Raw genomic sequence first — 17,701 nt, 5'->3', positions numbered from 1 at the left:
TTCAAATGCTTTATTAATAAAACTATACACTTATTTAATTTAATCTTGTTTTATCAACACAATTTAAACTTGAAAGGACAGGTAAATATCAAATATTATTTGGCCATTTAATTGCATTCCAACGTGAACCCATTAAATTGTTTTAATTAAAAACGAACAAGATGTGAATCTTTGTTCTGCATTGTGCGAATATTGCAACCCTATTTAAAGCACGCAATGTTTGAGTTTAATTTCTTTCGGTTTTCTTTTTTTTCTTTTTCTTTTTTGCCCTACAAACACTCACAATTACAGCGACGCGCACATGCACACACCCCGGCTCATCGAGAGGCCCCGGACCCAGCATGCTATTTAATGCTTCGTTAACCCCGAGATGGTCGTTAGTTGTTACAAAACCTTTGGAGTAATTTGGTGGCTCATGTCTGGCGGAGTGACATGTCGCTGCAGCAGAGGCCTATAGGTACAAGATGGATATTACAGACCAACCCAGTGTTTCTCAGCTGTAAGCCCCCTCATTGAATAAATCCTCTCTGTCTCTGTGTGACTACTACAACAGATGAGCTTGGAGTGTCCCATTTCCTCCTCTCATAATCCCAGTCAATCGCTGTGCGATGTGGATAGGTGGTTGTTATCCCGGAGACATCAATAGACACTTTGTCCCCACTTGTGTGGTTGTGTGTGTGTGTGTGTGTGTGTGTGTGTGTGTGTGTGTGTGTGTGTGTGTGTGTGTGTGTGTGTGTGTGTGTGTGTGCGCATTTGTGCATCATTGTGTATGTGTGGTTGTCTTTGAGAGTCTTTGGCATTGCAGTGTCATAGATGGCTTCGATGGGCCGTAGATCGATGTAATAACAGCTGTAATTGTGCAGCCTCATCCATGTTTCCTGATGATCCTATTTTGTCCTTTCTCACTCACGTTACATGATTGTGGTTTATTTATTTCTGAGGCGTTTAACCGTTTACGCTTTTTGAGTCTCAGCACCTGTGTTTTTTTCTCTTCGACAGCTCTTCTATCCCTTCATCCCTCCATCCTTTCCTGTATTATTTCCTTTTAGTCCGTACCCCCCCTGCAGAGAAAGTGACGCCCAGACACAAACGCCGCCACCACCACCACCCCACTTTCACCTCCATCCCGTCTCTTTCTCCTCCCTTTTCTCTCTGTCTGACCTTGTTTCAATCTTTCCAACCTTCTTTTCTTTTTTTTTCCAACTCTCCCTTTCATCTCCTGTCCACTTCTTGGTTTCGCTCTGTCATTTTGAATTTTACTTGTGTTTTTCCGCCCTCCCTTCTTTTTCATTTCCTATACCCCCCCCCCTCCCCCCTGTATAAACTCGATCATTCTTCCTCCTCCCCAATTTACATAACACCATCTTTTCCTGTTGCCATGCTTCTCATGCTCTTTTTTTATCCGACCTTTAAGAGAATTTGCATAGGGGACATATTTGGGGTTGCACAGCCAGTCAGTAGTCATTTTTCATGGCGTTAGGCTTTGAGTAATGGTAAATACCTTCCCCTGGTCATTTGTCTGTTTCTCGCTTCTTTTGTTCCACAAAGCAAGTAGCTTCTTATTTGAAAAAGTTAAGCATGAGAAAATGACTAATCAGCAACTTGTTTCTTTGCCACAACTTTATCTAAATAATTTTTCCTCCCTCTCTCTCTCTCTCTCTCCTCTCACTCCTATTACAGCATCAGAGGGTTCAAAACAAATACAAGGTGAGATGCAATGTTTTCAATCCAATTTATTCTCAGGCTTAAGCATCTTTTACGACATGTTTGCACGGTTCCGTACGTACAATTGCACATGTCAAATGTCTACGTCTTTTTGTCTGTCTCCGTCAAGTTCGAGTTTTAATGTGGCCTATTTGCATTAGCTGGTTGTAGCCGTTGTTGCCAAAAAGATATGTTGAAGCAAGAATGTTGCACATTATGTGTATAAAACATGGAATTGAAAACATACAAAAAACCAAATGATTGATCAATAATAGAAAGTCAAATAGAAAATAATCTACATGGCCTAATGTATGTGGACACTTAAATGTTACACCAATATGTGATAGTTATGAAAGTAACATTCCAAAACAATGGCCATTTAATGTGCTTCAATAACAGCCTCCACTCTTCTGGGTACAGGTTTTGGAACCTGGCTCCATGGATTTTTTTCTCCCAATTCAGCCATAAAAGCATCAGTAATGTAGGGACATTAAGGCCTGGCCTCATAGTCTGCATTCCAAAATTCACCCCAAAGATGCTTGACTGGGGTTTAGGTCAGGGTGCCGACCTGTCAAGTATTTTTATGGCTACAGCCAAAACTAAGAAACCAAGGACCTTCCATAAAACTATTAAGAGGGGAAAATACACTATTTTCCATGGTATCCCTATATGCTGTAACAATAAGATTTTGGGGAATTGAGGCACACATTGTGGGAATGTGTCCCAGGAGTATCCACATACTTTTGGCCACATAGTGTATTTATTCAAACTAAATATTTCCCTCATAAAGTTTCCTTCTCTCTTTCAGTCACTAAACCTCGTAGTAGTGCGTGCGCACTGAGGACATCTTCACCTCCACTCCTCCTCATCCTCGTCCTGCTGACTACCTGACTTCCCTCGTCCGTCCTCAGCGCTGACCTCAGACCTGTCCTCCAGTGCCCAGACGCTCAAGAACACAACACAATCTACGCTCAAGACACGGAATGCCACTATGCAATCTACTCTAAGCTATTGCGAGTGACACACATTACCCTGTGGATGTTTACCTGATATAAAAGAAAAAAAAATCCCAGAAAGAATTGGGTGTCTTCTCAAGAAAAGGGGGCCAAAGTGACTCAGGGAACTGATGCGCCAAAATCACAGTGATTCAGTTCTCATTTATTTTCCTCACCCATTTGTCGTATGTAATAGAGCAGAATATTACACACAGAGCCAGGCCTATTCATATGGCTCAGATCCAACTCTGATGCCAGAATAACAGTCTGTCAGAAGTGATTTTTCTCTTTTTCACCTCTCTTTCTCATTTCCTACTTATTGCCTTGTATTGACTTCTTGTATTTGCTTCTTTTTGAGGACCTGAATCCAGATGAGAAGTGGCCAAATAAACACATACTACTGTACTGAGCAACTCAGGTTGGAGGTCACTCCATCTGTTCGATGGCAGACGTAAATGAGTGGCACAGTTTTAACTGCTGCATTTGCATCAGAGTTAGATACATGTGTTAATAGTTTGTAACTAATTGCATAGGGGAATATTCTGGAGTATTCAGGCAGGGCTGCTGCGCCCCCTACTGGGATTGAACTGGTTTAACTGGAGTTGTACTGGGTTGGCCATTAAACCAGACACTGGACACTAGACTTTGGTGCTCTGTGGTAATAACGGGAACTGGGACGGAGTTAGTCCTATCTAATCGGACCTCCTGTTGTTCTGTCTCCGCAACCCCTCTCTCTCTCTCTCTGCTTCAGAATAAAGCACAGAAACAAGGGGATTTCTGGGTAAACGGAGAGCATCAGCTCATCTCGCTTCACTGTACACACTGCGGACCATTGAAGCTGAGCGGTTAACGCTAAGGATGACCGGCCAGCCGTACGGATACGCACACAAGCATTTTGTTCCTTTAATTGTTGTTATTGTTGTCTTTTTTAAATTTTATGCAGGATCGTTTATTTTAGTTTCTACTCTATAGGTAATATATTCTGCAAAATGAAATATATTAACTACATAATTCAGTGTTTTTAGTGAGAACTCTGATATTTAAATGGAAAGGTCTGACAAAAAAAATACTTTTTTTACTTACACAAACAGCGATTTATATATGTGGATTTGGTTTTATTTTTTTGTATGTAGTTTTGCATGTCAAATGATTTGGAGGAATTGATGGAATTTTTTTTGCCTAATTTGTTTTTAAAGAAATCCCTCTAGTTTACTGCAATTCATTAAGAAAAAAAATATCACAAGGAATTAACAAGGAATTTATTTCCCTGATTTTGTAAATTGAAAATGGAAAAAAGGTGGGTGTGTATTTTTCGTTGAAATCATGTATGATTGAAATTATGTATGATTATTTCCCAAATCTTTTTAAGTAACCTGAGCTCAAAAAATCTAAAGGTTAGTTGAATGTTTTTATTTTATCTAAACTACATCATTAGCACTTAATATATGTTTTCTTCACACCAGTCATGCCATTCTTTGTTTTTTTTATGCCAATTTCCTTATTCAGTGATAAAACTGATGTTTTAAAGATTTGTTTTTATAATTTCAGTGATCTAGAATTTTTACAATCCTGTACAACTCTTGGTTTTGGTTTCTTTTACATGTGTGTAATGTGTTCTTTCACATTTTAGTGAAGAATTTAGCTTCTTCTGTGAAGAGCCAACTGCAATCTGAGCCTTTTTTTGTGTGGCGAGACAACAAAATAAATATGATTGCATATGAACGCCATGAGTCGATCTTCAATTAACTTTTGAAAGTAATGATTTTATATAACCACATGTCTTGGTGACAACACATACGTATTAACGTCACTTTATTTGCAAAATGCCAACATCCAGTGTTATTCACAGGGGTGTGGAGATAAGGAGACATCGGGGACTTGAAATGACCTTGTGGCATGAGAGGCCACTGTAATGTGAGCAACCTGGTGTAATATTGAGCTGAGTTTTTATCTATGGGCAGCCAAAGGCTGATAAGGCTCAGATACCCAATAGTCGGTATTAATAGACCCTGGAGCATAATTGTCAATCGACCTTATTAAAGTAATAACTATATTTATTTTCAGTAAGCAAACAACTAAGGTTGAATAGAAAGCAAGATGGGATTTATTTATCATTGAAATATAGAAGTGTACCTCCAAATAAGCTGTAAATACATTTCCATTTAAGTAGGCTGTAATGTAGAGCCTCTTGTGAAGCCAGAAAGGCAATTTCCTGGATAATAGGGCTAATGCTCCTATTTCATGGTTTATGATCTCTTCTGATGACATGTTTGTCACTTTTAAGGCATCTTATGAACCACCTTCGATTTTGACCTTCACATAGATATTTTCAAAGCCCATGTTTTCATTCTTTTCCATTGTAAATGATGAGGTAGGCATAGGCTACTGAAATCAGCGGAAAGAGAGTGTGTCTGTGTGTGTGTGTGTGTGTGTGTGTGAGAGAGAGGGGGACTTTTTAGAGCGGTGTAAAAAGGAAAAGGACTTCAAAAATGGCATCAGCAAAGTGAGCCTGTGTCCAAGCTGTTTATTCCAGTTAAAAGCGTACGCAAACCAAAGCTTTCATGTAATAGTGCGATATCGAGGCTTTTTGAAATAGGTTTTTTCTTCGATTCCAGAAAATGCTTGAACAAACACGCCGGAAATGTCTTACATTTTCTGAATTTCTTTGTACTTGACAATGTTGATGTTTGGGCCGAGTCTGCCGTGTGTCGACATACTATAGCTGGAACTGGACTCACCACGCTAAAATAAACTTCATAATTATGGGCATATGTTGCCATAAAGTATACATTTAGAAAGATCATGAAGAAATCCCATGTCAAAGCTTTCCATCGAGGCTTTCTGGGGAACTACTGTGATCATAAACAATTTCTGGGACGGTAAATTTAGTTTTTAACTATCCGTCTGATCCTTATTGCATATACACATTGCAGCATTCCTTTTTTTCCACAAGTGACATTGTAATTACACTGTATCACATTTCAACACAACAGGTTTATGTTGCCACAAGTTTGCCTGCTGTATTTAATCCGACCTCAGCTGAATATTTAAGGCTTGGAGTGCGGGTGTTGATTACATCTTCTGAAATGCACAACTCGGCTATTAAAAGAAGCAAACAGTGCTTACAAAGTTTAATTGTATTACTCAAATAATATGTTTTAAAGGGCACACTCGCATGTTTAAACAGTCAACATGTACTAAGCAGTATGCAGTTCAAATGTTAGTTCATTTCATTTTCCTTTATTTAACCTCGAAAGATCAATTGAGGGGTGACCCTCTTTTACAATGACGTCGAGTTTGTACATATACACAATATACAATGAGAATACATAACAAGTTTACACACACACACACACACACACACACAGACAACAACAATTTAAAACATTCAGATCAATTGAATGAGAGACATAATAGCCTAATTAAAACAGTTACAAGTGTAGAGGGGCTGATTCAAAATAATAATTTTAAATTGGTTAACAGTTATGAGTGTATTTATTTTAATTGTATGTTGTAGGCTGTTCCAGGAGTCAGGGGCACTATGGCTAAAAGCGGTTTTACCAAGCTCAGACCGGGCATAGGGGACATATAACATGAGCATGTCAGTTGAGCGGGTTTGATAAAGCCCATCTGAAATAAGCAGCATTTCTGTCAAATATAGTGGTAGCTTTCCAGTCAGAGCTTTATATATAAAAATATGCCAATGTGCATCACGTCTCTCCTTAAGGGAGGACCACCCAACCTTTTCATATAAAACACAATGGTGTGTATCATAAGCATCTCCTGTAATGAATCTCAAAGCAGAGTGAAATACAGAGTCTAGGAGTTTAAGGCATGAACGAGATGCATGCCGATAAACCACATCACCGTAATCAAGGACAGACATAAAAACTGCCTCAATAATCCTTTTCCTACTGAACAACGGGAAGGTGGCTTTATTCCTATAAAAATAGCCAATCTTTTGTCGGAGACGACAGACAAGATTTTTTATGTGAAATGTAAAAGAGAGTTTTTCATCTATCCAGATGCCAAGATATTTATATTCAGTGACTCTTTCAATATGAGATCCATTATTTGTGTGAATAATAAGATCATTAAAATGTGTAATTCTTGCTCTGGAAAAGCACATATATTTTGTTTTTTCTATATTAAGGACAAGCCTGAGATCCACTAGACAGTTCTGCAGGGTGTTAAAAGAGCTCTGTAGGTTCTGAACAGATTGTTGCACTGAATCAGAAATGCAATACAGTACAGTGTCGTCAGCATACAAATGGGCATGGCAGTTTTGTAGTGATGAAACAATGTTATTGATGTAAATTGTGAATAGGACTGGACCTAAAATTGAGCCCTGCGGAACACCATTTGTAACTGTTAAAAACTCAGTTTGGTAGCTTCCCAGCTTAACTGACTGCTGTCTATCAGAGAGATAGTCCCTAAACCAGCTACATGTAGAATAATCAAAACCAATTTCATGCAGCCTCTCTAAAAGCAAATGGTGATCTAAAGTATCAAAAGCTTTTGACAGATCAACAAAAAGCGCTGCACAGTGCATTTTTTTATCGATAGCTGTAACAATGTTGTCTAAGACCAAAGTGACAGCAGATATAGTACTGTGGCCTGCCCTAAAACCAGATTGAAATGGACTCAAAATGGAAGCACTGGATAAAAAGGATTTCAACTGAGTATTAATGACTGATTCTAGAATTTTTGCCAGGCATGGGAGTTTGGAAATTGGCCTGTTTCAGTTTGGAGAATATACTTTACAAAATGTTCACTTCCTGACGCACCCAAAGTTACATAATGCATCCTTTACGGGTATGAAAAAATATTTACCGGTAAATACATTTCACAGCAAAAATGTAATTAATTATCTAAATATTTCCTTTATTTTAGGTGTTCAGCTGGGTGTAAATGTCTTTGGCACACTTCTTAAGCCTTACCTTGAGTTTTGGAAGGGTGTTTTTCATCGTTAGGACTTTCTCAGTGTGTAATCCAAACCCCTGATCAGCAGTGTCATCCTTGTTAGGAATCCACACCAGTGTATATTTCACGTTAGAAGGTGAATTGAGGAGAGAGGGCGTCCTTACTAGAAGTGTCTTATTGAAGACTTTGAGAAAATAAATCTTCAAAGTGAGGTCCTTGACACTGTTTCAACTTTTCGTATTTAAAGATTGTCTTTCTTTTTTTAAATGTCACTATATAGCCACAGCATTCATACAAAAGAATCACTTCATCTGCTTTTGGCAATGAAGGCCATAGTACTTCGAAAGCCTCAAACTTTATCCTGTTAAGATGCAGGATTCTTTTGATTATACAGATTGTTTACACAGATATGGGTTGTAAAATGGCAGAACAGCCACAATTTAAGCTCCACTGAACATTCCTGTTTTGTTTACTAATCTAATTTAAGTTGTAGTTCTTGGCCATAACTGCCCGCCCATAACTTTTTTCTCCAGGAAGTTGGACCTTTAACAATGACATCTTCTACCAAGAAGAAGCAGGAGCCCTCTGACATATGTTGGGTGCCATTGAGTGGTATTTACTCCCCCAAGGTAAGGTCTCAGCTGTGTGTGCAGTGTTATACAGTCCTGCAAAAGAGTTCTTAACTATTTTGAAGCTCAAGAATCTTCTTGGTAAAGTCTCCAATCAGCAAAATGTCACTCGACATCTCTTGCACATATTGCGTCGACTTTGATCAGATACAGTAGGCTTATACATTTCCCAGGGTGGATATATGACCAGTCGTGCAGTAGAGAGTAAAAATCTGACTTAAGATGCCAAATCTGTGAAGTGGGTTATAACAAGCAGACCCTCCACTTACTTACTTTTTTACTTTAGATTCTTCTACAAAAGAAGAATATTCCCCATTATTTATTCTAGGAGGATTCACTTCACTTGTTTGACCAGTGACACTGTTAGGAGTCAGTTTTTCAACGCCCCCCTCAACAGTTCATCAATAGTTACACCAGACCATCTCACATATACTATTATTTGATTGCTTTATACAGTGTGTGTTGGAGCCATTATGTCACTCTTTTGTTTGTTTTATTTTGTGATATGTAGTTTTGTGTGTTACCACTGGGTGGAGCTTTGGCCTCAACTCATAGCATATAGCTAATCACCGGGCACGGCCAGGTGTGTGTGTTTTGGGGAAAAGCAAACCGTTTGTACCGTGGCAGCGTGTCGCCTTATATGTTTGCTCTGGACCAAGTGATCAAATAAATGGGTCACAGCACTCAAACCAGAAATATGTATTAGACATTCATTATGAGCACCACATCACGCGTACGACAAGAGTTCTCCCACACCGCACCAACCAGGGCTAATGTAGAGCCGGTTGTTAGGCTTTACATTAAAGTACAAACGAGCTAAATGAACTCGCCAGGATCGCCATTGAACAGCTGATCGAGGAAGCCGTCGTTGGATTTCGCCAGCGCGGACACCATCGCGGGATTTCTTTTCAGTCAATTGGATCGTTTGGGATTATAAACCAGCTTCTACTGGCCGAGTAGCAAGGACTACGTACCGAGCCGTAACCACGGACTACCACCGCGACAGCGTCAATCCACCGGACCGGAGGGGTATGTGTAGCAATACCAACATGGCCATAATACCAACATGGCCATTTAGATATTGTGTGCACACATTTGACTGAAAATCCAATGCATTGGTTCGAACTGGTATTCAACAAATCTGTGGTTGGTCTTTCTGTGTTTAAAGGTGTATTCAAAGTGTTTTTGATGGTGATTGATTGACTATGGATGCTGAAACAAATGTGCAAAATGAGGGTAACGATGGTGATGAGTTCACCACTGCTGACACGCAGCCCAGTGGGGGCGTGGCCAGCGGTGACATTCCATCTGTCATTAAACGTGCAGTCAAACTAACACAAAAGGCATTTCTGGATAAACTGGAAACACTGCAAAAAACCAGAAAGTCAAAACTAAACAAAGCATCTAATCTCAAAACAACAATTCAGGGGTTAATGTGTGACAGAGATTACGAAAAAGAGGTCAAGTGTTATTATGTAAAATACACAACTCTGTGCAATGAGGCAAAGGAAGCACATACATCTCTGTTAAAACTGTTACCCCCTGCAGAAAAGGAAACACATGAAATATGGTTCAAAGCAAAGTTGCTGGGTGTAAATGAATTTATGGAAACAATGGACAGGTGGTTGGCAAAAGCAGACATTCCCAAATCTGAGGCTAATGAGGATTATGGGAATGAGGTGAATCCCGATGACAGCATATCCAACGTTCAAACAAACGTTTCTAAAAAACAACCAAGCCGGCAAAGTCATGCAAGCTCGAAAAGCAATGTATCCTCTACTACATCAGCACGCATTCGGGCCGAGGCAGATAGAGCTGCACTTGAAACTCGTGCCGCAGCATTAAATGACAAACACGCTTTGGAAGAGCAAATGTTCCTCGCATCCAAGGCTCTGGAGGAGAAAGCAGAGGAGCTAAGGAGGAGAAAGGAAAGGCTGGAAATTAACACAGAGATGGCTGCTTCTGCTGCTAAATTAGCAGTACTGTCGACTTACAGCCACCAAGCTCGCTCAAGCACACGATCCAATGCAATGGAATCTTATTTTGCAAAAGGAACAAGGTTAAAGGAGACCACTCTGAATCCAAAAACTCAAGAATACTTCCCTACCCTTGTGGACTCACAACAACCACCACCTATGCCACAACCATTCCTGCATCCACAGCAACAACCATTACAGCAACACAATGCATATTGGTATGCAACACAGGACAGCCAGGATATTCATAATGAAACGGCAAACAATGGAAAACCATTAAGCAAACCTCTTTTGGACCCTAATGTGCAACAACCAACCAATCCACATGGACTTCAGTCTGACCTATTTCAAAGAACTCATGAAACGTCAGCGCTCTGTACTTTACTGCAAAAGCAAAATGAAATATCAACATTGCTTATAAAACAACAATTGTTACCACCAAGAGAGATCCCATTTTTTGACGGGGATCCTCTGCAGTATACATCATTTATCAGAGCCTTTGAAAACTGTGTGGAGAGAAATGCCAGCAACAGAGGGGATTGTTTGTATTTTTTGGACAAGTACACCAGAGGTCATCCAAAAGAGCTAGTTCGTAGCTGTCAGTATATGGCTCCAGACAGAGGCTATACTATGGCAAGGCATCTGCTAGAAGAACACTTTGGCAACGAACACAAGATCACTGCAGCATACATGGAGAAAGTCCTCAGCTGGCCAGTTGTAAAACCTGAGGACGTCAAATCTCTTCAATCATATGCACTATTTTTGCGGGAATGTGGCAATGCAATGGAGGATTTGCAGTACATGAGAGAACTGGATATGCCAGCAAATATGAGAGCAGTGATTCTAAAGCTTCCATACAGGCTAAAGGAAAGGTGGAGAGTCTCTGCATGTGGCATTTTGGAAAACCTCAAGCGCAGGGCACAATTCATGGATATTGTCACATTCATCGAATATCAAGTGAAAATAGTGTCGGACCCAATCTTTGGGGACATTCAGAATACAGAACTCACTACAGGAAACAGAGAGGTGACTCGAACATCACAGTCAAAACCAAGATTTAAAGGAAACAGTTTCGCAACCACTGTTGCTACTTTTGAAACCCTTTCTTCTGAACAGTCCAGAAAGCCCAACCAGGTTCAACGGCAAATAAGCACATCTGCAATGAACACCAGCGTTTGCATGTTTTGCTCTCAAGGTCACGCACTGGAGCAGTGTCCGCGATTGGAGGAGAAGACACACAGGGACAAAATAAACTTTTTAATGGAAAAAGGAGTTTGCTTTGGCTGCCTCTGCGCTGGGCATATTAGCAGGGATTGCGAGAAGCGCTTGACTTGCAAGGTGTGCAGCCAAACCCATCCCAGCGTCCTTCACATCAGTCAAAGGGTGAGAGCAAGCAACGTAGACGATATGCAGCCCAAGGAAACATCAGTGAGCAACGCAGCGGTCTCTTTGCAAACATGTGGGCATGCAGGGGCCGGAAAAACTGATGGGATTCTATCCATCCTACCGGTTCAGGTTAAGTCCAGCAAAGGAGACGCAGTCATCCAAACCTATGCCTTCCTTGATCCAGGCAGTACAGCCACATTTTGTTCAGAAAACCTGATGAGGAAGCTGAACATGGATGGTAGAAAAGCTCAAATAAGTCTACAAACCATGGGCTCAAGAACAACAGTTTCCAGTTACAGGTTGACAGGTTTGGAGGTTTCCTCCCTCACTGGAAAACTGTTCTATGACCTACCAGAAGTATATACTCAGAAGAGGATGCCTGTAAGCACAAGTAACATCATCAAAGAAGAAGAACTGGCTAACTGGCCATACTTGGATGGTGTTGGTGTTCCTCGCATCCAAGCGGAAGTAGAGTTGTTGATAGGCACCAATGCCTCCAAAATGCTGGAACCCTGGGAAGTAGTAAACAGCCATGGAAATGGACCCCACGCTATAAGGACCCTATTGGGATGGGTTATCAATGGCCCCCTTCAAGGATGCACTGAGGAGCAGTGCGATAGTGGCCACCCTGCTGCCTCCGTTAACAGGATCTCCATAGAAGGGCTGGAGGTGTTACTGAATAATCAATACAACCATGATTTTAATGAACAAACAGCAGGAGACAAGGAGGAGATGTCGAGAGACGATGTCATGTTCATGGAAATCATGAAAGATTCAGTAAAGCTTCAAGATGGACATTATAGCATGAAACTTCCCTTTAAGAACAAAGGGGTTTCTCTGCCAAACAATCACTGTGTGGCCAAGCAGCGCATTCTTGGATTGAAGAGGAGGTTTGAGAAAAACGAAAAATACCACCAGGAATACTCCACTTGTCTCAGTGAGGTCATCAAGCAGGGGTATGCTGAACGTGTGCCTGAAGATCAATTGGAACGGTCTGATGGAAAGATGTGGTACATTCCACACCACGGAGTATATCATCCCAAGAAAGGAAATCTCCGTGTTGTGTTTGACTGTGGAGCCGAGTTCAGAGGAAATTCTCTCAACAGTCAACTTCTACAGGGTCCTTATCTTACCAGTTCATTGTTAGGAGTTCTAACGCGTTTCAGACAAGAACCTGTGGCAGTGATGGCTGACGTTCAGTCCATGTTCCATCAAGTCCAGGTAGCCAAAGATAATCGAGATTTCCTGCGTTTCTTGTGGTGGCCTGAAGGTGATTTAAATCAGGAACTTGTGGAATATAGGATGACTGTGCATCTTTTTGGGGCAGTGTCATCTCCCAGCTGTGCTTGTTATGCTCTACGAAAGACTGCAGAGGATAACCAGAACAGTTTCCCTGCTGGAGTACTTGGCACAATCAATCGGAACTTTTACATGGACGACTGTCTAAAAAGCTTGCCGTCTGAGGAAGAGGCTGTGGAAATGGTTCGAGACTTGACAGCTGTTTGTCAAAAAGGAGGCTTCCATTTGACAAAATGGATTAGCAACAGTCGTGGTGTATTGCTTTCCATTCCAGAGAAGCAGAGAGCAAAGATTCTACACGAGTTGAATTTGGACAGAGACCAGTTGCCAGTGGAGAGAGCCCTTGGTCTTCATTGGTGTGTCGAAACCGACACTTTCAAGTTCAAGATGGCACTCAAGGAACAACCCTATACAAGACGTGGGATCCTATCGGTGGTCAGCTCAGTCTATGATCCTCTAGGATTTCTTGCACCACTCACACTTCCAGCTAAACTAATCCTACAGGATCTGTGTAGGAGGAGTAATGGGTGGGATGATCAAATTCCCTCAGCTCTCAAACAGCAGTGGATTAAATGGGTACAAGACCTGGAAAGAGTGACTGCATTCAAGGTAGAGCGATGCCTGAAGCCATCAGATTTTGGACAACTCACCCAGGGCCAACTGCACCATTTTTCAGATGCCAGTGAAAGCGGATATGGTACTGTGACATATCTCCGGATGCAGAACAGCAACAACCGTGTCCATGTCTCTTTCATGCTAGGCAAAGCCAGAGTGGCACCACTAAAGCATGTGACTATTCCTCGTTTGGAACTCACTGCTGCTGTTCTGGCTGTTCGGGTGGATACAATGCTTAGAATGGAATTACAGCTTCCACTTAACAAATCATGTTTCTGGACGGATAGTACTTCAGTTTTGAAGTATATCAGAAACGAGGACAGAAGATTTCAAACCTTTGTGGCGAACAGGATCTCTACCATCCACAGAACAACCGATGTCTCTCAGTGGAGGTACATTAATACCACCCAGAACCCTGCCGACGAAGCCTCAAGGGGGTTAATGATAGATCATTTTTTGGCAAACCGAAGATGGATCGAAGGCCCCGAATTCCTTTGGAAATCCGAAGATACCTGGCCAGTAAGCATCTTGGATTCCAGTATTGCGGTTGATGACCCGGAGGTCAAAGTGGAGCTCACAGCTAATGCAGTGGTTGTCGAGGATGGACCAAATGCTACTAAACAACTATTAACCTACTTTTCTGACTGGAGAAGGTTGAAGAGGTCAGTTGCGTGGATGATGAAAATCAGGAGGGCTCTACAGGAGATGAGCCGTAAAAGAAAAGAACTGATGCAAGAGGATGCTGAAATCAATGGCAACACAATGGAACAGGAGATGCAACGCATTAAAACTGCATTTGAAGGACAGAGTTTGACTCCAGAAGACCTTGCAGAAGCAGAAGTATCCATCATTCGCTTCGCTCAACAGGAAAGGTTCCCTGATGAGTTCGCTGCATTATCATCTGGTAAATCTGGAGTGAAAAAGGAGAGTGCGATCTACAAACTGGACCCCACTTTGGAGGCGGGATTGCTTCGGGTTGGAGGGAGATTGAGTAGGGCTGCTATGCCTGAGGAGACAAAACATCCAGTCATACTATCCAAAGACCAACACATATCCTCTTTAATACTGAAGAGCATTCATGAAGAGTTGGGACATGGTGGGAGAAACCATGTTCTCTCCAGGTTAAGGAGAAAATATTGGATCACCAGTGCTAATGCAGCAACAAGAAAAATCCTGTCCAACTGTGGCTTCTGTAAACGCCATAAAGGGAAATTGGGTGAGCAGAAAATGGCCGACCTGCCCAAAGAAAGAATTGTTCCAGATCTTCCCCCATTCACCAATGTTGGAGTTGATTATTTTGGACCAATCGAGGTCAAGAGAGGACGTAGCCTAGAAAAGCGCTATGGTGTCATTTTTACCTGTATGGCATGTAGAGCAGTACACTTGGAAGTTGCTTACTCTTTGGATACTGACTCATGTATAAATGCTCTGCGCAGATTTATTTGTAGAAGAGGACAGGTCATTAATCTACGCTCGGACAACGGAACCAACTTCGTTGGTGCTGAAAGAGGGTTGAGAGAAGCTCTTGCTGCTTTAAACCACACCAAAATACAAGACGCTTTGCTACAGGAAGGGATAAAGTGGAGCTTCAACCCACCAACAGCTTCCCATCACGGAGGTGTGTGGGAACGCATAATAAGAATGGTTAGACGGATTCTCACATCAGTTTTACGTCAACAAACACTGAATGACGAAGGATTCCATACAGTCCTCTGTGAAGTCGAAGCCATTCTTAATGATCGCCCCATTACCAAATTATCTGAAGATCCCACTGATCTGGAAGCGCTCACACCCAATCACCTGCTCACAATGAAGAGAAAACCGGTCCTACCACCTGGGCTGTTTGAGAAAGCCGATCTCTACGTCAAGAGGAGGTGGCGACAAGTACAGTATATCTCTGATCTTTTTTGGAAACGCTGGTTAAGAGAATACTTACCTTTGCTACAGGAGCGCCAAAGGTGGAGTAAGGAGAGACGAAGTCTTATGCCTGGAGACATTGTGCTAATCGCAGATGCAACAGCCCCACGCAGTTCCTGGTTGCTTGGAAGAGTTCTACTGACATATCCAGACAGGAAAGGACTGGTGCGTTCTGCACAAGTACAAACCAAGACCAGCGTAATGGACAGACCAGTGACAAAGCTTTGTCTTCTGCAAGAGGCTGCAACATAAATTGCAAATAACCTTGGTAACCTCTTAAAGAGGTGTTTTTGATTTATTAGTTTATTTCATATGGTTTATTGGCTCCAATTATGTAAATATATGTTGAAATTGTTTATGCCATCCTGCCATACACAATTAGGGGCCGGTGTGTTGGAGCCATTATGTCACTCTTTTGTTTGTTTTATTTTGTGATATGTAGTTTTGTGTGTTACCACTGGGTGGAGCTTTGGCCTCAACTCATAGCATATAGCTAATCACCGGGCACGGCCAGGTGTGTGTGTTTTGGGGAAAAGCAAACCGTTTGTACCGTGGCAGCGTGTCGCCTTATATGTTTGCTCTGGACCAAGTGATCAAATAAATGGGTCACAGCACTCAAACCAGAAATATGTATTAGACATTCATTATGAGCACCACATCACGCGTACGACAAGAGTTCTCCCACACCGCACCAACCAGGGCTAATGTAGAGCCGGTTGTTAGGCTTTACAGTGTGTATTGGTTTACTCCATTGTTTACATTAAAGTTCCCTTCGAAGTATAGAAAAGCACATGCTTTCCCAGCAGGTTTCATGTGCTGCTCTCTCTCTGTGTGTGTGTGTGTGTGTGTGTGTGTGTGTGTGTGTGTGTGTGTGTGTGTGTGTGTGTGTGTGTGTGTGTGTGTGTGTGTGTGTGTGTGTGTGTGTGTGTGTGAGTGTGAGTGTGAGTGTGAGTGTGTGTGTGTGTGTGTGTGTGTGTGAGTGTAAGAGAGAGAGAGAGACTTTGCCTTGTGAAAGCCTCTGAGGATTATCATTGAATAATGTTGTAGCCTTGATATATAGGTGTGTGCTATTTAATTTCCAGGTTATGAATAATAGTCAGGGCTTTTATTTCCTCTTCAGATGTATGCAGAGTATGTTTGTTCTAAATAAAGTCTCACCTATCCGTGTCCGCTTGTCGTTGTTTTGTTCACATCCTTCTACGTCACGTAGCCAGTAACAGTGTTATTATTTCAGCTGGGCACTCACTAATCAGGCTCTTCTAGTGTGTCACAAGAACATCGCGATGAATGCGGATAGACCAGGTTATGAAGGAGGGGGGGACCACACACACATTAGCTGTCCTGATGTTGCTCAAGGCCTCTTGTCAACCGACGAAACATTGGCTATTAGGATATTATAACTTTTAACACTCAAAAGATGAACAAGACTTCAACAAAACGTATCATGAATGTTATTTAGGCTACATGCCTGGTGTGTGGATGGCCTTGGAAAAGTCATTGCAGCAGTTTCCAAGAACTATTATTGAAATACAAGGCTCAGTTGACATTGGCTAGACATTTATAATGTTCAACAGCTTTCATCTTTAGAGCACCCTGCACCATGTTTAGTTATGGCTGTTGAGTGCAAATGACGTTTTTTCTTCTCATCAGTTTTCAGCATGCTGGTTGAAGCTTGACAGACCTTGGCCGTTTTTATACAGTAGGCTATAAAAGTGAACCTAAGTTATTAAAGGCGTTTCTGAATGCATCCCACGTGTGCGGCTAAGTCTTGGGTCTTGGTCCTGCGTATAGCGGACTCCAAACTGTGACACACTTTTGGATTATGAGACTGGCTTTTTATTTGAACGCACCAAAAAAAAAACAGGCACAAATGAGCAGGTCAGTCACACTCACAAGTGGCCGCGTCCTTCCTCATCCTCCCTCAACCCACCATCCCCACCTTTCTTCCCCTCCGACTTTCATCCACTGTTCAATGTGTGACTCTTTGATACTGAACATCCTATTTCCCGTGTTCTGGTCGATAGGCTTTACATGCAGATGCCGTTGGTTCATTTGCATCAGACTCAAAGGTCTCCCTTCTCTCCTGATGCTTTCTGACAAACGGAGTGTCTATTCATCCTCTGTGTTAAGCATCCCTCCTAGGACAGCTGCCTGAATTGCTGTCTCATGCTGCTTCCAGTCTCCTTTTACACCGCAGGGACGGCTGAGGAATTGGATTAAAGGGGACCTATTTCCTTTAGAGAAAAGCTTCACAGTC

The 17,701-nt window shown here is 41.8% G+C and overlaps 1 protein-coding gene across 1 annotated transcript in view; it reads left to right on the top strand.

Moving 5' to 3' along the window:
- The window catches only part of efna4 (ephrin A4), a 34,040-nt gene extending 29,649 nt beyond the window's left edge, over positions 1-4,391 (top strand). Inside the window, exons 4-5 of the mRNA XM_080040321.1 lie at positions 1,681-1,707; positions 2,513-4,391. Coding sequence (XP_079896447.1) covers positions 1,681-1,707; positions 2,513-2,595 — 110 coding nt within the window. The 3' untranslated portion in view covers positions 2,596-4,391. The remainder of the gene's footprint in view (positions 1-1,680; positions 1,708-2,512) is intronic.
- Positions 4,392-17,701: the final 13,310 nt, after the last annotated feature.

Source organism: Ammodytes marinus (genome assembly GCF_949987685.1).
Source record: "Ammodytes marinus genome assembly, chromosome: 13".
Classification (NCBI taxonomy): Eukaryota; Metazoa; Chordata; class Actinopteri; order Uranoscopiformes; family Ammodytidae; genus Ammodytes; species Ammodytes marinus.
This window is presented reverse-complemented; position numbering and strand designations above follow the sequence as displayed.